This window comes from Plecotus auritus, assembly GCF_963455305.1.
Source record: "Plecotus auritus genome assembly, chromosome: 5".
NCBI lineage: Eukaryota > Metazoa > Chordata > Mammalia > Chiroptera > Vespertilionidae > Plecotus > Plecotus auritus.
The window spans coordinates 31,388,600-31,409,896 of NC_137776.1; the positions used below are offsets into that span (position 1 = coordinate 31,388,600).

At 39.0% G+C, this 21,297-nt stretch overlaps 1 protein-coding gene and 1 pseudogene across 22 annotated transcripts in view; both read right to left on the reverse strand.

Annotated features, from left to right (window-relative positions):
• Positions 1-448: 448 nt before the first annotated feature.
• Positions 449-1,051, reverse strand: LOC308249607 (large ribosomal subunit protein uL11-like; annotated as a pseudogene). Its single transcript has one exon. The product of its transcript is annotated as a large ribosomal subunit protein uL11-like (transcript).
• A 2,049-nt stretch (positions 1,052-3,100) lies between these two features.
• TRIP12 (thyroid hormone receptor interactor 12) overlaps positions 3,101-21,297 on the reverse strand; it is a 147,522-nt gene continuing 129,325 nt past the window's right edge. For all 21 annotated transcript variants that reach the window (XM_080670664.1, XM_080670656.1, XM_080670651.1 and 18 more), the window contains 10 exons: positions 20,288-20,444; positions 18,675-18,773; positions 15,493-15,607; positions 15,057-15,211; positions 13,982-14,146; positions 11,702-11,866; positions 10,274-10,387; positions 8,417-8,511; positions 7,937-8,040; positions 3,101-7,248 (listed from right to left, as the gene is read on the reverse strand). In XM_080670664.1, the coding sequence (XP_080526790.1) occupies positions 7,052-7,248; positions 7,937-8,040; positions 8,417-8,511; positions 10,274-10,387; positions 11,702-11,866; positions 13,982-14,146; positions 15,057-15,211; positions 15,493-15,607; positions 18,675-18,773; positions 20,288-20,444 (1,366 nt within the window). In that variant the 3' untranslated portion in view covers positions 3,101-7,051. The remainder of the gene's footprint in view (positions 7,249-7,936; positions 8,041-8,416; positions 8,512-10,273; positions 10,388-11,701; positions 11,867-13,981; positions 14,147-15,056; positions 15,212-15,492; positions 15,608-18,674; positions 18,774-20,287; positions 20,445-21,297) is intronic.

Genomic DNA, 21,297 nt, shown 5'->3' on the forward strand with positions numbered 1-21,297 from the left:
TATTTAAAAAAATAAATAAAACAGGGATAAAAATACACTGGCTAAATAAATAATGTTTACCTTTCTCTTATCTTGTGCCTGTTCATATGTTCTGCAAAGTTGTGATTTGTTATTAACTACAATGACTGGCTGAGTATAAAATCTGAATGCTTTCCAAGGCTGAAAACATGAACACTCAGCCAGGGGACAACACTGTGATATTTCAAAGTATGAGGAGGCATTCTGCATTGTCACCATCACTAGAGGAAGCTATTGCCATCAGAGCCAGGAGCCAGGAAAGCCCTGTGCTCTACAACAGCCAGGAACAATGTGCCAACCAAAATGCCCATATGCCTTTGTCAAGAAATACTGGAAGACATTTTGAAGAATCACACCCAAGACTGTAAAAATATTAATATTAAAACATACCCCTAGAATGACAAATGCAGAGAATAAGAGTCATGACTAGCTAGGAAATGGACAGGGCTCTTCCTGCTCCACAACCTTTTTTCTTGGTTGTAAAATAATTTTTAATGGAAACATTTTCCTTTGTAGTTCTTGAACTAGCCCAACATTCCATTGCACCACTGTTGATATCATCTATGATGTCGCAAGGGTGGTGGCCATCAACATTGCAACACACAGACTGGGCAGTCCCCAGGATCTCTTTAATGGTTCCAGAGAGCTCTAAATGATCGGTGCCGCATCTGTTGGGCAATGCTGACAATCTCATCAAAAATGATACTTCCACTTAATGTTTAATGGGTGTTTTTTTTTGTGTGTTTTTTTTTGTTCGTTTTTTGCTTCTGTCTCTTGGAAGGCTCTTTGATGATCAGGGCAGAGGCAAGAAGGCACTACCTCGGTCTGGGTTTGTCTGTTCTGAATGGTCAGTTTCACGTAACCCTCAGACCCTTTCAATCACTGGTTGCTTTGGCGATGTCATCACCAACCTTTTTCGGAGACAGGCCCAGGGGGGCACCTTGGGGCTCAGGGCAGACGTGGCACCCACTTCCCCACCAGTGCACCGCAGGTATACAACTTTGGTTTTGTTGGGGTTGAACTTCGGCGGCATGGTGGAGGCGGCTGGTGTCAGATGAACCTGGATTGGGGACAACCAAAGTTGCACCTGAGCCTCCTGCAGGTCGAAAGCTGAAAACACCACATGTATTGACAGGGCTCTGCACAAATTCTCACCACGCCTGGATTCTGAGAGCTGGATACTCTGTTTCACTAAAGTGACTGATCAGGACACACTTTGGGAATAGAACAGAACTGACTGGATGAACGGATCTAACAGAGGCCCCAACCCCTCACTGAGAAGGGAACACCAAATGGAGCACATGGGGCTTTCCTCCCATCACTTTGTTTTAGACAATCATTTCAAACAACCTGCTTCTTTATGGCAACCACCCATGTAACAACCAGCCAACGCAAATAGACCTGTCCCTTAAGCAATCTCAAAAATATATTTTTATTGACTTTTAGAAAGGGAGAGGGAGGGATAGAAACATCAATGATGAGATTCATTGATTGGGTGCCTCCTGCACACCCCCTGCTGGGGATCCAGCCAACCTGGGCATGTGCCCTGACTGGGAATCGAACTGTGACCTCCTGGTTTTTAGGTCAATGTTCAAACACTGTGCCACACCAGCAAGGCAATAATGCAAATTCTTAATCTAATGTCCCTAGTAAATGCATCTTAGTCACATAGCGGACATTAAATCTCTCCCTGAAACCTGAATTGCCAGAATGCCATCACCCACGAGTGCTTGGGCCATGAAGCCACAACAGAGTATTTGTGATACAAACACCTTGGCGGTCTATCAAGGTTGCCCAACTCCCAAGGCCAATTCTTGGAGAACAAAATATGCATTTGGGGTTTCTGGGGGCTGTCTGCTCACTTGGGAGTTCCTTGCATAGGTAATTTGGCATCATTTCAGGGCGGGAACACAGGCCAGATAACACTGAGGTTACTAATCTGGCCGAGGACAAGAGAAAGGAGTTTGTAGGTGCCACAGTAAGCATGTGAGTTATGATAGCTATAATTAAATGGCTACATATCCTCCTACCAAATGCAGTCTCAAGGGACACTGCTTTCTACTGGAATACTGGCCAGCAACTGCCACTAACATGTAAACTTCTGTATGCCCCATTCACATGTCAGTATCGATTCATATCATTGCATCAATCAAAAATGAGCTTTTCAGCTCCCACACAAATTGGCAACATTGCAAGGATGACAACTTTATGTACATGCCTATCTTATATGGGCTTGGCTTTAGCAGTCCCTTTCATCTGTGACTTAAAGTCACTTTACAGACCAAGAGAAAAGTATGCTTTTATCCTTAGGCAGTTATACCAAGACAATATATAAGAATGTATGTGTGGCCTCAGCTGGTGTGGCTTGATTGGCTGGGTGTCTTCCTGTGCAACAGGAGGTTGCCAGTACGATTTCCCTCAGGGCACATGCCGGGACTCTGGGCTTGATCCCCAAAAGGGGGTGTGCAGGAGGCAACTGATCGATCAATGTTGTGCTCTCACATTGATGTTTCTCTCTACCCCTTCCTCTACAAATCAACAAATTATTCTTTATTTTAGAATATGTATGTATGCATGCATATACATGTATGGTGGGTATCTGTATACATATATGTATATATTTCATTTGTTCTCTTAAAAAGAGTAACTCTACCCCCCAAAATAAACACCCCTAAATTTAATAATCACTCAAAAAATAATTCACCTCCCTTGCTTTCCTAAGTTAATTCCACTCTGTTCCAGTGAAATAGACTGCTCTGGAGCAGCCGGTCATGAAAGCTAAGGCTCTACTATCTCTGCACATTGACAGGCACCTCCCAACCCCAAAGGCACCACTTCCCGGGACTATCTTACACCCAAGTATAAACCTCTCCACTAACAAGCAAGCGTTAGGGTCACCTCTCTGAATATATTTGTCTCCTACAACTTTTTCCATAATCTGCCTCCAAAAAATAAGGTTACTGGCACTTACCAAAACAAGGAAGCTTTCCAAAAGCCACCCATGTAAGCATACCACTGCTCAGAACCCTCTAGTTGTGCATGATTTAATAAAACTGACCATATAGGATAACGCTGTTTATTAAAAATATATCCAGGGAGAAGGAAGTCAGTGCATTTATGCAATTTTACATACACATCTGTAGTTTGAGGTTCCATTATTCCAACAGTTCATATAAATCACTGTTTCAGATCAGAGAGAAAAAAATGCTTTATACAGGAAATTAGCAATTGGTTATAGTTTGGTCATGAGTAGGCTTGTTGTAAAAATAAAACCACCTCTTCCAGTATTAAAGAATGTTTCCTTTATGCAGGTAAGTCTTTAGAGTTAAGAACTTTTCCTTGCACCAGAATTTACTTCAAGTTCTTAGAAAACAGTCAACCCTCCATTTTCTAGAAATATAAATGCTATATTCTGTCTGGGATCTTTTTCTTTTGAGGTAACAAAGGAAGCATTTTCAGTGATCTGACACTAGTTACCCTTGAGCTGGTATGCCAGCTCCTGCCGTGGCAGACCTAAGACCCATATGAGCATTTCTGAGTTAGAAACACAGAGTATGACATTTCCGAACAACATTCTTATTACAGTAGGGAAAAACGGGTCATAAAATCCAGACTAAGATAAATGGATGCAAAGTTTGATCATCTTTGCTAAAGGGGAATGGACACTAGCATCCAGAATACCCTCAAAGGACGTGGTTTCTGAATGCACTAACTTGTCTTTCCCCTGCAAGTCTCCTTTCTTAACTTTTTTTTTCTTGGAATATCAGCAACATCACCATTTCCTGAGTTTGTACTCACTGACAAAAATCGGGAGCACAGAGCACAGCCTCAAAACCTGATGAAGCAGAGGGAAGACAAACCTCCAATTCGCTGGCGAGAATCCTTCCTGTGGAAAACCAAGACTTGGACCTAATTTCTTAAATGCAGAAGTTGGGGCTTCGTCACTCAGCCTTAGGGACTTTATGCACAGGTGGCCCTAGGGAAGTTCAGGAGTGACTGGTCACAGCCTTCTGGAGTTCCGTACTGAAGTGTTGTCCAATGCAGAAAAGTGGGACTTTGGTTACTACCTTCTTTATAAACTGTGAAGGTGAGAGGAAGTTTACCAATATAAACACAGGACACCAGAGCTGAGGAACAGGAAGAGAGAAATCTGTACCCTTATGCGTGGCTGTTTAAGGTTTGTGCTGAATTAGGCTAAGGCAGTGGTTGGCAAACTCATTAGTCAACAGAGCTAAATATCAACAATACAACGATTGAAATTTCTTTTGAGAGCCAAACTTTTTAAACTTAAACTATATAGGCAGGTACATTGTTATTAACTTAATTAGGGTATTCCTAAGCTGGCCTTTGCTAAAAACTCAAGGGGCCAAAGAGCTGCTGTTTGCCAACCACTGGGCTAAGGTATCTACAACTTTCTCCATGTCTGTCCCCAATTAGACTACCTAGATCTTACAATTCCCTTTGGGGAGGGAGGAGGGGAGATGGAATTACATGTAACTCCCTCTCCCTTCCTTCTTAAAAAAGAAAGTTCCAGTAAAAATATACAAAGCAGATTAAACCAGTCACTGTCGAACACACCGCAACATACTTGGTGTTAGCTGCCCAACATCTGACTGACTCCATCTCAGCAAAATTAAAGGACAACAGAATATTAGGTCACTATCCAACTGTTTACGTGTATAAAGGGTATCTAAAAATTAGTGCTTGTTGATAGGATTACTAAGCAAATAAATTTAAGGCATAACTGGAGTAACAGCAAATGAAATAGAGTACATTTTCCCTACGATGCAATGTTAAGGCCTCTGCCAAGGGAGATTGCTTCACAATGGGGAAGTCTTCCTGCTCCTAACTAACCAAGGGTTGCTGAGGAAAGTGTAGGGTAGAGACTGAGTGTTTAAACAAATAATTACCAACTCTTATTAAACACTCAAGCTCCAGAATTGGATTCACAAACCATCATAGGTACTCATTAGACCGTGAATCAATGAGGGCAAATCTGCCAGGGCCACAACATGAATAAAATGTCAAATACAGATATTTTAATAGGAGACATTACTTTGTTTATACACAGGTCTAAATTTTAATAGAACCCTGATTAAAAAAAGAACAAAATGCTATGTTCACATAAAAATCTTTGTGCTTAGTTTGTAAAAAGGTATCAGAACAGTCGAAAACAAATCGGTTCTTTCGTTAACCTAGCTCTGCTTGATTAAACGGCTTAGTTCCTATGCTGTATCAGAACTGCAGAAATGCCACCCCTTCCTCCATGTCAAGGTACAGCTGCTCTCACCTGTCAGAGCCTCTGCAGGGACCAGGGAGACAGGCCCCTGAGCAGCTCTTACAGCTCCTCACACTTCACAGAGGTCACTGCCTGAGTTTAGTGTGAAGGATGCGCCACGTGGGGATGAGCACCCACTGGGGGATGCTCCACATAAGGCCATTTAAGTGGAAAACGACAGTCATCAAAATAAAACAAGCCACTCAGTTTCTTTTCAGTGGTAGGATGGGGAACAAAGGAGTTTCTACATCAAATAAAACTTTGGAACAGTCAGTAAAACAAAAGAAAATTGATTTCTCAAAGTTCAATTAGAAAAAAAAAAGACCTCATCTTCATTTTTAAAAAATTTGAATTATGGAAATTCTCTCAAATTTATGCAACAGGCTTAATTTTAAACCTTAGGAAGGAGTCTCCTCCCATTTTCTCTCCACATTTTACGTTCTTCAAGCTGCCATTATAAAATCTTTGAAAAGCAAAATCAACCATGACGCGGAATCATGGAGATGTAACAATTTACTTCATAGAAATACATCTACACAAGTTATGCATACAGCACAGAACTATAAACAAAAAGGTGAAGCAAACATTATTTATTTTCAGGTAGAAACATTAGCCTGATGGATTATTGCAGATTTGAGAAATCAGCACATAGAACTACTGGACAGAGCATTGCTTACAGGTGCTTTTATCTGTGTGGAGACAAAGGCTGAACTGTTTGTCCCAAATTATCGCTGGGAGGAGGGGGAAAGGAAAGTGGAAGAAAGACAGACTATGAACAAAAACTTAAAATAAGAACATGGGAGAAAAAATTACTTTACTCCAACAGGGAATTAAAACTGTTTGTTTTCTTTAAAACTTTACACCAACTCAAAAATGCTCTGGCCATAGACTAATACATACTGGATGGCCCAAGCTGTACACTTTGTAACCTACACAAGATAAATGAATGAATGAGCTTTCCTTGCCTCTGCTCCAGGGGCTGTGGCTGCTGGAATCACCATGTAAACATTCCTAGTGTATCACTGGTAGGAAGCCAGCAAGTAATACCCTACAACTATATTAAAACTAAGCTCTAAGAAAAGTCCACCCAGTTACAAAGGCTGAATTATACTGACAGTATAGGTCAAGTTTTGACTTTTAAATTTTATCTTAATTGAGAGAACATGGAACAACAAAAGCCCATGGCTAATGAAAATATAACAATTGAGTGTCATATACAAAAAACTGTGTGAACTGCACAGACAATGCATGAATGGGGAGAGAAAATTAGAGGGAAGTGAAAAGCACACAGAGCTAACCTACTAAACTGTCAAATAAGCGTGAGCTTTAATGTCTGTACTAATGTACAAGAGTTATCTTTGGAGGAAACAATACTGCAGACTTAGCTAGATGGATACACACAGCCCAGAATTAAACTGCACAGCGACATTTATTGTTTCAGCCTGGAAAAACATCCCCTTTTTCAAATTTCACACAGCAAAGCAAGTTAAAAACTTCACTCATCAAATAAATGATAATTTAAACAAGAACTTGCTAAAGAAACCTCATCACAACAATGGTTTAGGGCCTGATCACTTTAAGTCCATGGGGCCATTAATGAATATCAACCAAGTGTCTCTTTTATCATCTGCAAGCCGTTTTTCCTACAACAAGAAGGAGTAACATGTTTCCTTGACTCAGGTGATACATTTAGAAAAGAAATCATGATTTGTTTTCTTTTGCTGTAACAGGCAGACACTGCATTTCTCGGTGTAATCAGGAAAGATGGAATGACTGCTGCCCTTCTCTTGCTGCTATTAACAGTTTTTCCCGCATTATCTCAAGGCTTGAATAGTCCGGCAACTTAAGATAGTTCACACAGGTCATTACGGAGGGCAAGAAGTCATCTGGGTTTTCTGTCGATTCGAATGTCTTCCGAACAATTGTCAAGGGTGGGTTCAAACTCCGGAAGCCTAATTTAGAGGGAAGGAAGAGAGACCGAGGACTCAGTAAGTGTACAGGATGCCAACAGCCAGCTCAGAGAACTCTTTCTTAGCCATGAGAGGAGTCAGGCTGGAATGACAGGCATGCCTTTTTTATGCTACGACTATCAGAAAACATTACACTGCTTTGCTGTATAATATTACCACACACACGAGGTACTATTTCTTTCTTGGCAATTAAATCTACACATTCAATATACATTTAGTGCATGGAACCTGGCATCTGCTTTATTTACTATAAAAAGTCATAGTATAACACGAAGGCAAATAGTTCCTTATGTCTTCTAACTTTTAAAACAGAGTACCAACTCATACCTATATGAGTATATTAGGACTCATCTTTGAACATTCACACTTCAGAATACTTTCTCATCTGATAATGTACAAATGTCAAAAGCAGCATTACAGGGTATAGTAATCCTACTTCAATGTGTTTAAGATAAATCTCTACAAGTTTTCCTGCCAGTTATATCTGTTAATGAATTACCCAACAAACCAAAAACTGAGAAAAATTACCATGCTGGAATAACTACGAGGCACTGTAAATCAAATAAATAAAGAATATCCTGCTATTGGTACTGAAGTTCATACACACACACACACACACACACACAAAGCTACAGCTAGACTCAATGTTAGGCATCAACAGTGTACCCACCTCCAACAGGCAATCTCGGGCTACCTGTCACAAACTGGAGAAATAACCTCTGCTGCTCATTATCAAAACTACTGAGAATCTCAAACAAAAACTTCACAGCCCGACTGCAACAGAAATAAATAATATTATTTCATCATATTAAAATACAGATTTGTATCCCAACACATTGCCAATTCTCACAATTAGCTAGAGACTGTCAAATTTAAGTATGACTACATATGAATTCACATTACAATGAACCCTGAAATCAAATTTGCTTCTATTGTTATAGCTAGAATTCAAGTGGAATGTTACCATTATAATAACTAAGATTTGTGTGGGATTGTTCAGATATCCCTGTTTTACTATAAATATCAGAAAACCTCCTTTAATATGTAGACAAATTAGAAAATACCCCCTTTTATTGTTTACAATATATACATACACAGACTACCAAATTCTAAGCTATAAGTTGAACCCCTGGCAGACCCCAGCGCTCACCTGTCATGAGTGTAACCGTGATCTGGCCTGCAGCATTCCATCAGTATCTTTGTATCCCAAGTGTCTGCTTTACTGCCACACAGGAGTTGATCCAGCTGTGCATTTAAATAAGGGTAATGAATTACTCTAGATAATAGCTGTATAACAGATTGAGGTGCATACCATATATTGTTTCGTAGTATGCCGATAAGGTCTGAATGTATGTAGTAAGGAAGAGTATCATTTTCATATCAAAGACTTCTGTTAGGACCTCTTTAGATACTGTGCTCTTCTAATGCATTTACACATTACATTTCCCCTTCCGTTGCACATTAATAGGAATTCTGCCCATTTGTCGGGACTTAGTTCTAGAGAAACCTTTAATTTCAAACAAAACATCTGAAACAAACCCTTGATTTAAGTTTTTCTAACTCTTACTGGTTCTTTAGAAGCTTTAACTTGATAACATACTTCTAACCAAGGAGATTTTTACAAATCCTTGCTTTTGGAATCACAAGGGTACTCCATAAGGGAAGCCAAGAGATAGACTACTGAGCTGGAGAGCAGTGGGAGAAGTTAAAATGAGACATAGCAAATTGGTAGTTTTTCACATTTTGTAGAGAGGCACGCCTATGCCATACAGTTGTTTAGGGCTGTATGGGGACCTACCAATCCATTACAGAATGATTGTTAGAAAGCAAAAAATGCCTTTGTGTCCTTGGAAAAAATCTAACATCAGTTTCAAATCAAACCATCTTTTCTCTTCTTGAACTGCCCCTTTGCAGAATGACTATATACCTATATAGTTTTGAGAAAATCCAATTTAGAACATATGAAATTTATTATCGACTACGTGTCACTCACTGTCAGGTACTTTGGGTATCCTGTTCAGTGAGACAGAGGTTATCTCAATTTTATAGACAAGGCAGTCAGATCAGGTACAACTACTTGGATATGGTCACACAGCTAGGCAGTGAGGACCAGGATTCAATTACAGGAGCAACACTTGCTGTTTTCAATTCCAGGTGACATTTAGTGCCTTAAAGTGCTAGGGAAGCCACATACTTCAACAGTTACCAAACCCAAGTGTACATAAAAATAATAAATGAGATTAAAATGCTGTTATTCAAAGATTTCCAGATTCAGCCAGCAATGAATGTGTATTCTAAAACTAGTATTGGAAAAAAAATAAAAAGGTTTGCAAACTGGGGAAACCTAACACCTTCTAGACTGGTTCTATGACATTTCCTGTAGTTTCTTGAGATTCACGTAGCATTTTAAGATGGCTAGAAAAACTACGCATAAAGTCATTATTTTCCATTCTCAGAAGTATTCTCTGAATTTGGCAATTAATAAATTTATAACACTTCCTTAAAATTTCAAGGACTAACTTGAATCTTGAAACCATGTCTCATCTAATCCAGGAAGTTTAGTCAATAAAAAACAACTACAAATAAAGACAGTGTGACCTCCTCAGTGTCAGTTTCATTACTCTGGACCCATGGCTCTCCCTGCCAACCACAGTAGTACAGACACCTAAGTCCCATGCCCCACCAACCATCCAGGTCTCAGATGACAACAATACTATACTCATTCACACATGGACCCCACTCCCTTATATTTAATATTTATATTACACTGAATACTTATATAGTTCATATATGTTATTTATACAGTATAAACTGTTATATTTGATGTTTAATGTTTTTCCTTGCTCAGGAAATGGCCTTATCTTTCTCAAAAACCCACCCCTTGCTCCCAACCTTCTTTATGTTTGCAACATTGGAGTCTCTGACTAAATAGCACAGAAATACCCCACTAAGATAATTAAGGCACAGAACTAGAAATGAACATTTCTTTTAGATATAAGCAACTCACTTCTTCTGGGTAGAAGTACTGAAGATGACTGAGTGGGAAGACTGATTCAAATCCATCTCTAAATGAATCAAACTGCCTGGAAACGCCTTCATTTAGTGCCCAGAATATAACCAGCTACAAAAGAGAAAAATCTTTTACAAACTGTGACAAGATTTCAAATCTTTTTCCGACACAAAATACAGTAAAACATTACTTAAAATAAATTAAAAAAAGGACAAGTAACAATTACTGTTGTTTTAAATGTGAAATTTTTAGTTTTATATCCTGTTAAGTTCTTAGAACCCAACCCTTTGCTAAGTATGTGCACTTAGCAAAAGGTACACTCTAGAAAAGCAGTCACATAAAATTGAAGGGTAACAAAAAGCATCTGTAATTGGCCCAAACATTATCTAGTCATCAATCACTTTGACTAACCTATTTGGAAATAGAGGACATATTCAGATAAAAATAAAAACATTATTATACATTATTTTCAGAGAACCTTAATCTGGATGTTAATGCTTCATTTAATAATAAACTGAAAGAAAAGCAGCAGGTTAATTGTATCTAAGGTTTTCTACTATCGTTTGTTTCTCTCTCTCTCTCTCTCAAACTGATGAAGAAACCAGAGCTAAAAATTTTCAGAGGTTCTATCTAAAATCCCAAAGTTAGTGGAAGAGTTGGGTCTGGGTGGAGGGTAATATTTCATCTTGAACACAATGCTCTTTCCACTCAATGTCTGGAAAAACCAAAAGAAACTTTTCAAAAAGTAGCAATAAAGACCTACATGGGTTGTAAATTAAAAGTAATTTGTATTCTATATAAAATTATTTTTCCTTAGTTCAGCATACATAGGTAAGGACCATGAATTGGTAATCTGAAAAGCCTCATCAAACCCACAAATGTGTGAGTGAGTGAGTGAGTGAGTGAGTGAGTGAGTGAGAGAGAGAGAGAGAGAGAGAGAGAGAGAGAGTGTGTGTGTGTGTGTGTGTGTGTGTAAGAGGCAATTCTTATCTGGCCTGATAGCAATTTAGTCACAAGGGATGACTCCTTTTCACTGACTTCTTCTCAAACTGTGACAAAATGTGACCTTCTCAGATAGTATTTAAGCTTAAGAATAGCAAACTCAAGATTGTATAAGGCAGTGGTTGGCAAACTGCGGCTCGTGAGCCGCGGTTTGCCGCTCTGTTGACTAATGAGTTTGCCGACCACTGGTATAAGATTGTGAAATATCCAATATGTCCTCTCATAGAATCAACAAAGCTAAGGCTGAAAAAGTCAACTTCATGCAGTGATCCCATAGGTCAAACCAGTCCGTGCAGGCAGCTAGCTGGTACCTCATGCTTTAGTGGACTGGTCCCTTCCCTCACCTTCAGAGCAATAGCCATAGGCAAAGCTCTGCATCACCACAGATGGTCTTCAACCCCAAAGGACGCTGCGATTACATACCCTTAGATACTCTTCTAGATTATAGATAGTGACGGGTATATCCTTTCCTCCTTTCTTCAGTTCGATGTTGGGAAACCCTGGCAGAGTGAAATCCAATCCCAGATCTTCAACTGAGCAGCCATTCATAGTCAAAGTTTCTAATGCATATCGTAGACTCTCTTTGGTCTAAACAAAAGGGGCGGGGGTGTCAAGTACAGTCATTTACTCAATTATGTTTATAAAATAAAAGACATGCTAACACATTTTAGGGTTCTTTTATCTCTTAGACTATTTTTTCTTACTTTGTCATAATCTATACATGACCAAGTCACCGAGATCACAAAGGAAATAATCTTAAACACTTCAGATTCCAACTGTCTTTATATGAGAAACAAGATCTCGAGTGTTCCTTCATAATGAGATGTTTGCTATTCAATTTGATCATATTCAAATCAGATTTCTCAAAAAGGCCAAGATACTATGCATAATGGTCTACTTAAGAGTGTGGGCTCTGGAGTCAAACTTTTCATAAATTCTTGGCAAATCTTAATGAATTCAATATATGTATATAGCCAATACTGAGTAATACAATATAGTTAGGAAATTATAAATTCAAGTAAGTACAAACAATGCACTATCTAGTAATAAAAATATTTTTTTCTCTGCAAAGTCCAAGTCTAGAGAATATCCTGTAGATTCTTAATCAGGACTAGAATAACAAATACATATTCATATAATAGCACTACAGTGAAAAAAGATTCCAACAAAGAAAAATCAGGTCACACGCTATAAACAAATATTAAAAGCAGTTTGTATTATTCATTTTTTTTTAAAGTGCTTAAGATTAAGATTATATGGTTATGTTTTATAAAAAATTTTTTTTAGATTAAGCATGAAAGACCAAAAGGCAAAACGACAAATTCTATCTGAAAATGAAGGTATCCACTACAGGAGAAATAAGGCAAATGGGTTTCTGAATTGGAGATGCCTCCAAGTGCAGAAAATTAGTCATTTTAAAGAGACTGATTATTAAATCATTTAAGTCATTTGACACTGTGAGCTCCAAATCAAGCAGCCTGGGCTTGAATTCCAGCTCTCACATTCTGGGTATGTGAACTTGGGCAGCACGTTACTCAACCTATCTGCCTTGGGTTTCTCATGTATAAAACTGGGATAACAGAAATACCTAAGTCTCAGAGGGTTGTTGTGGATTAAATAAATTAACGTTTGTAAGGCACCTGGAACATGCCATAATTTTACTTTATTTCCTTGCTCCTATCTCTGGGCCATTACTTACCTAAAAGATAATCGATCCTAAATAAGACTATAGTAGTTTAAAACTTACAAAGTTGGTAAGCATAAACCTAAGTGGTTCTAAAAATCTGAAAACAGATATTGTATGGAAAACATGGACTTGGCAAAGATCTGGCTATTTCCCTTAATAAGCTTATTTCTCCAAAATCACCAACTACCAATATGGGAGCTAAGATGAATTCCCTTACAAATCATCCTCTCTGACACAAAGGCATTCTAAAAACCCCACCTGTCTACTATAAGTTCCTCTCCATTTTATTAAGAGATATGACACTTTCACTCTACAGCATCTCTTTCTATTCTTAATGGGAATTGATTTACGTGCCCAATATAAGTTATCTGAGTCTCTGCCATTTTTTAAAAAAATACAACTTTGCCTTCTTCCAAAGTCAGATACAGAACCACTACTAATCTCAGACTGAGTGAAATGACTTTTTAATGAAAAATATAAATGATATAAAACTCAAGATTACCCATGAAATCTAACAGAAACTTTAACATGTGTTACCAAAAAATAGTACTCAGCCACTATGATCTTTAAAGATATCATCCTGAAATCTCTTTAGAAACAAATGGTCTGTTCCTAAACACAGCAACATTTCAGGAAAAACAAAACAAAACACAACACAAAAAACAACAAAAATCAATCTGTCCTAAGAACAGTTTTATTGATTCAAATGCTTACTAAAAGAATTCAGTCTGACATAATATCTGCCCAGATACACAACACCCATATAAAATTTAACAAGAGCCTTTGATTTCAGTTACAGAGTGTATTGTTATTTGCTAATTAAGCCTTTTACTCATCAACTGCTATTATTATATGCCATCTTACTCACTATAAAATCACATTTCAGTTGTGATAAAAAATTAAAGGCTTCTAAAATAACATTAATAACTAACTGTGTCAAACTACTTAACAAAGACCTCATCTTTCTACAATAAGAAACTGATCCATTTGGAGGTTTCCTCATCTTGTTAGCCTACCTGGGATTTATCTTGTTCAAGTCTTTTCTTCTGTCTGACAACGTCTTCTAGGTGATACACTGATCTGGCTACCACTGGGTCAATGTCAAACAAATCGTGTGACGTCAGTGAAGTTTCTTGCCGTAGCATCCACTTATAAAAGGGTAAGCCAAGGGGAAGGTCCACCTGAAAGGGAATATGCAAAATATTTTAACAGTCACAGCTTCTAGAATTGTCTCAATTCTATAACTGACTTGCCAAAAGGTCATTTAAATAGGTCAAATAATTCTCAGGAGAAAACCGTATTAAGGGCTATTTCCCTCATTATATGAAACAGTCCCCATTTAAATTCAATCTGGGGCCCTGATATTATGAAATTTTAAAAATACTTAAGTACTCCACTTAAACAATGACCCTAATGAAATAATTTTTCAATGATAGACATATAGTCTCCATAAGGGCACAATTTCAAGCAATGTTTAGAGGAAAGAGTTAAAAGAACCAACTGATTATCATTAAAAGAAAATAAAATGGAACTTCTAAAATAACTGGTGAACAGACCATTCTTCAGTTACAGTGAAATTGTAAGCTTGTGAATTTGTCATCAGATGATAATGTCTTCTACATACAGAGAAAAGTATCTTATAAAATGTGAGAAGAGGAAATGGAGGAAAGTCTAGAAATATTCAAAACTCTGATTTTCTTGGATTATTTTCATTCTAGCTCTCTAATGGCAAATTACTGTAAGTTTAATTATATACTCATGCTTTCCTACTGAATTAAAACTATGATATCAAATACTTCAAAAATATATCATTAAAACCATGCCTGATTCTGAGCCTCTGCTTCTAACAGAACATGGGCCACAGATTGGCGTTTGGGCATCACTGGGAGCTGGTATGAGAATGTAGAATCTTGGGCCTCAACCTTGAACTACTGAATCAGAATTGGCTTTTGTAACAAAATCCCCAAGTAATTCATATGCACATTAAAGTTTGTATAGCACTGTTTTAAAATACAGCATTAAGCACATGGGATTAGGCACTTTCATATAACACAGGCACACAAAAATTTATAGAAAAGCAAATAAACTTACCAATCTGAAATCCATGATAGCCTTGGCCATTAATTTTCCTAAGAAGCGAAACTTCATCTTAACCTTTGCAATATGAGCTGGCTTTGCTGTCCTACCAAAGGGAAGTGCAAACAGGCCCTGGAGGTTTTGAATATACTTGGTCCCTTCTTGGCTTCCTGTAAATGAGCAAGTGACCAAACTTTACATGCTCTCTCCCAAAACAAAACAAAAACTGGTAACTCAGAACATTTAAGAAAGTCAATATTCTCAAAATCAGATTAATTAAGTCCTCTAGAGCTGGAAGGGCCTCCCTTAATTGATAAATAAAAAAAAAGGCTAAAATAAATTAAGGTCAGAGAGCATGGTCCTCTGTTACAAGTTAAATATATTTAATGAATTGTAAAGGCCCTTTACCTGATCTGAATAACACAAATTGACAGACTCAGATTAATATTACCTTTTGGATTACTAAGAGTAACTTCTTCACCTCTCCAAAGACCCAAGTCAGCTCTCTGTAGTTCCTGAGATACAAGTGCATAAAACTCCAGTGTAGGCCCAAGACCTGTACCAACCTACAGAAGAATAAAAGTAAAACAGTTTGAAATTTTAGAATTTGCACTGCCCTTTTTTTTAACCTGCAAACCTCTTGGCAATGTGGATACTAACAGGCAATATTTATCAGGATGCAGTAGAGATTATTTCTCCAGCTGTCCTGACTGTATTTCTTCAGTCTTGATCATCTGGAATAAGAGCTAGCAACGCTTTCTAATTTCCTACTCCTATATATGGCCCCAACTTAGCCTCAGAGAGTACATTAGTGCTTCTTAAGCCCATGGTGCACTGGGATGTTCTGAGAGCTGTTTAACATGCACATGTGGAGGGTGGGCATGTCCTGAAGACTCTGATTTAATAGGTGGGTCATTTCAAGCCTGGGCATTGGTATCTTGAAACAAGCTCCAAGAACCCATATGGTCTGAGCTTACCCTCACGGACTAAGGCATGGTCTGCATATGGCTCTGTCTCCCATTCTCTTTGGTGAATGGTAACTCTGAAACCAGCTCAAATGTCACCTCCTCAGGAAAAGCCTCCTTATCTGCCCAGTTACTTTGCTCCTTTTCTTAGGACTTACATTTCAGCTACTAAGTACTTATCATATTACACTGTCAGCATTTCATTATATGCCTGTATATCCCACCCAAGGGTAGCTTTAACCAGTTAACTGCCACGATATTTTGAATTTAATTAAAAAAGGTCCGCTGCTTGCGTCTATAGACGCTTATGGCGTACAAATGGTTAATTCACCTCTGTATCCTCTATAGTGCCCAAGCACACACTAACCTTTAACAGAGGTTTGTTAAATAAACACAAATAAGGGGAGGTCTGATTCCATACCAGCACACACTAGGCTAACTTAGCCTTAGGGAGTACACCAGTACTTCTCAAGCCCATGGTGCACTGGGATCTCCTGAGAGCTGTTTAACATGCACATGGAGGTAGGCGCATGCTGAAGACTCTGATTTAGTAGGTGGGTCTCGTTTTGATTCTGGACACTGGTATCTTAAAACAAGAGGTAATTGTACAGCCAGCTGTGAATGAAAATACCTCCTCCATGAGATACGTGAGCCTGAGGCAATGTTCAGCCTAGATGTTCCTTCATGTTCTATCAAGGTCCTACCAGCTCAGAAAATAAACTAGATATGCAGCTAAGAACAAGTTAATACCAAAGTCTATAGGCTAAATCTAACCACTGTCCTGTCAAGAAGGCTGCATTTCACGTGTACAGTATTTGCAACTAATGGGCACTATTTTACCACTAGAGGCCCAGTGCACAAAATTCGTACATAGGTAGGGTCCCTAGGCCTGGCTGGCAATCAGGGCTGATCTGTGGGGTGACTGGCATGGCGATCAGGGGCCCCCGCAGGCACCCGCTTTGGCTGGCCTTGCACTGCCCGCCCCACGCCCCTCTGCCACCACCTGTCGGGGCCTGCGGGCAGGGGGCAGCTCCTGCATTGAGCGTCTGCCCCCCTGGTGGTCAGTGTGTGTCATAGTGACTGGTAGTTCTGCCATTTGGTCGATTTGCATATTAGGCATTTATTATATAGGATTATCAGTTACTTTTAAAAAGTATCCACACTAGCTTAAAAGATTAGGTGCAGTCCACCAAAGGTTTAACACTCAACTTTCCAAACAGTGATCTGTTGGAACCTGGTGACATGTTCCTAATCCACCCCATCCCTTTGTTAGTTTTCCATAGCAGTGAAGGACATCAGCGTTCAGCCCACACTCCAACCCAAACCTGGGAGCCATCTGTGGCTCTTCTCAATCTTACTCTCCACATTGCAACCAATCATTAAACACTAAGCCTGCCCCACCTTCAAAACATATTCTAAACTGTTACCACCAATATCTCTTGTCTGGTCTCTGCACCAGCATTCTTGGCATCTCATAGCCTATCCTCACAGTGCTAAGAGAGAGCCCTACAAAACACAGTTTTGTATCATTCTTCCACACCCTCTGAGGCTTCCCGTCTCACTCAAAGCAAAAGCTCAGGTTAAAAAAACTGCCCACATGTCCTATGATCCCTTCTCCCACCCTGCAGCCACAGTCATTTGCCACCAGAGGAATGTTGCCTCAGGGCTTTTGCATGTCTGTTCTTTTGCTAGAAAAATTCTTCTGCTCAAATGTCACCTTAGAACACCCTGTCCCCTCCCTCCCATCATGCTCCATCTTCCTATTTTCCTTTCTTTTTCTTCATCTCATAGCCGTGTGTGTGTGTGTGTGTGTGTGTGTGTGTGTACACACACCTCCCCAAACTAAAAGAAAAGCCCCATGACGATAGGGACTTTGTACATTTTGTTCTCCACTGGGCCTTGGAGGAAAGAAAAGAGGGGAAAGAGGAGAGAGAAGCAAGAGAGAAATGAATAAAACGGCAGTAATACATGATACCCACAAGATGGTGCTTTAAAGTCAGTTCTTTCTCCCTTTAGCATACTACTACTCCTATGCTAAGTAGAAATCACAGATCAAAACAGTTTATTTCCTTCATTCAAATACTGTTATTTCCATAGGTAAAACAGACAACTTAAAACATTAAATGACATGAAACACTCAAATGTACATCAACTGGTGATGAAACATACTATTAATGGTTGATTACTGTTACTTAGCAATAAAAGGAAACAATGCATGGATGAATCTCAAAAGCCTATACTAAATGAGAGAAGAGTAACAAAAATGGTTACACACTGTATAATTTCATTTATTATGATACTGTAAAAAAGGACAAAACTACAGGGGCAGAAAACAGCTCAAAGGCTGCCAGGGACAGGGGACGGAGAGCAGGCAAAGACTGTAAAGCAGTCTAAGAGAATGTTTTGTGGTGGTGGTTGGATTTTTTTCTTTATCATCATGTGGTAGTGATTACAGAATGTATACTTGTCAACTCTTACAATTGTACATCCTAAAAGAGTACATTTATTATACACAAATAATATCTTAGTAAACCTGTTTTTTAAAAAAATTTCCAGATGTCAGATAATTCCCAATTGTCTTTTAGAATTTCACAGGACCAAGAAACTCTAATGACACCTTATCAAGGACACAAATCATGCTCAAAACTGTCCCGACTCAAAAGCTCACCTCATTTTCATACTGAATTTCTAACATGGCCCGTGAGCTGCCAAGATCCTGCATCACAGACTCGGCTTGTTTCAGCAGCTCTTCTCTGTTCACAGTACGCTACAAAATAAAGTACAAAAGTGAGGAAAATAAGCACACATTACACTTTAATAAATAGGTGCTGTTTCTTGAAGTGCAAAAAAATTAACTCAATTGCTAAAAAATAATTTTTTTTACAAAGCATCCCTCAGAAAAGGTTAAGAAGTAGCTGCATTGCTATAAACATCGACAGCATTCCTGGCATACATACATGAAGAAAAGTTAGATGTAAGCGTAATTTTTATCTTGAGGTCATGGCAAGTTCAGAAAATTCAAGTTGGAAAAGGATCTCTGAAACATTGCCAAACATCAAAGCAATTCAGGGCTGCAGTATCTTAACATATCCCTGGGTGCACTTATAGGCAGATGATGAAGAAATAGGAATGGAGGTGATGGGTGAGCTGGAAACCCTACTACTGGCTCTGACCTGCAGAGATCCGACAAACTCTACTGCAAACATTTACTAATGAGATTCATGAGGACGAGGAAGGTCTTGGCAGATCTCCAAAGTCTACCAGCACAATTTTCATGGAATCCTAATGACATATCAAAATCTGAGTAGCGAGTGTTAAAAGGCAGTGTATTGGCATAAGTGTAGGACTGGGTCTCAGATGCAAATGGCTTAGAGCTGTGTGTTTTAGGGCTACGAGTATGGAGCTGGATTAGAAGCACAGGAAGATGAAGTCAGCAACACAGGGGGCTAACTGGTCTATGGACATGAAATGTATCAAGAATTTTGTTTCAGTCTCTTCTAATTGGAGTAATTTGGTAAGGAAATAAAGTAGAGCTGATTAATTCTACCCACTGAATAAGAGATCAATTATAAAAATAAAAGCCTAAAATACTAAGTGTCTGACCATCCATTCGACCATTTTACCAGTCGCTATGATGTGCACTGACCCCGGGGATGGGGGGTGGGGTGTGGGGGGGGAAGGCGGCGGCAGACGCTCCGACAAGTAGGTTAGCTTGCTGCTGGAGTCCAGCTGATCGGGACGGGCAAGACGGGCTGGACACGCCCTGGAGCCCGCCCACGGTCTCTCCCTGGCCTGCACCCTCTTGCAATCTGGGACCCTTCAGGGGATATTGGAGAGCTGGTTTCGGCCCAATCCCTGCAGGCCATGCCAAGGGATCCCACCGGTGCACAAATCCATGCACCAGGCCTCCAGTCAATTATAAAAGGGGGGCTAATTTGAGTTCCTAATTTAGAAAGGAAGAAAGACTCATTAAGAAAAGACAAGATATTTCCTTGGCACAAGAGTTATGAAGACTAAAAAAGAATTACAGAAATTATTTCAGAAACTGAGAAAAAGAACTCTAACTGGAGAATGAAAAAGAATCATAGATAGCACAGTTCCAAGAAACTTATAGGAAAATATGGCTAAACGATAATTTAAAAAGATAAGCAAAGAGATGACTGTGACAAAGGCAGCCCTCTAAACCATTAGGCATACTTAGATGTACCGTATTTCTAGTCTTCCCATTATTCTGAAAAGCTCAGTTTGATTTATCTTTAAAAATTTGGGGGAGAAACTTACCTTTTTTCTATCCAATCTAGGTGCAACTCTGCTATCTTGAGAATCAGACTGGTTGATTTCTGGGTTGGTATCAAGTAATCTTTGCATTGCTCGGTCCCGATCAAACGCAGTTACATAAAAAAGCATTTGCCGGGTATCAAAAGGGAAGAAAAATGGGCTGTAAAAAGATGCAATATAAATTTATTATCTGAATTAGAATCAGAAACCATAAAAAATCCCTGTATTAGAAACAAGTTTTAATATGATACAGAATAATTGTAAATATGACCAATAAAAATGGTCTAAGTCAGTGGTTGGCAGACTGCAGCTCGTGATCCGCGGTTTGCCGCTATGTTGACTAATGAGTTTGCCGACCGCTGGGATAGGGGCTTAATCACAAGGAACAACAACAGCCTGTAATTATTGGAATCAAGAGTCTAGGTCAGTGGTCGGCAAACTCATTAGTCAACACAGCGGCAAACCTCGGCTTGTGAGCCGCAGTTTGCCGACCACTGGTCTAAGTAAACTAATTTTGAAGAATTTCCTTAGTTCTTGTATGAAATTTGTTAAGTGATCACATAATAATGCATTAAGTAGCCTTTCACTGTGAAATCTGAAATTCAACCATTAAAATTCTGTTTGAAATCAAGTCTATTCAAGATTGTCTATAACAGTGGTCGGCAAACTGCGGCTCGCGAGCCACATGCGGCTCTTTGGCCCCTTGAGTGTGGCTCTTCCACAAAATACCACGGCCTGGGCGAGTCTATTTTGAAGAAGTGGCGTTAGAAGAAGTTTAAAAAATTTGGCTCTCAAAAGAAATTTCAATCGTTGTACTGTTGATATTTGGCTCTGTTGACCAATGAGTTTGCCGACCACTAGTCTATAATATACCCAAAGACCTTTAGGAAGTATAACATGACTAGTGAAAGCTCAATTTTAAAATCTGATCACCACTTCACAAGGTTAATAACCTACCCCATTCCACATATACACAAATACTGGCTTTACTAGTTCATGATTTTCTTCTTAGC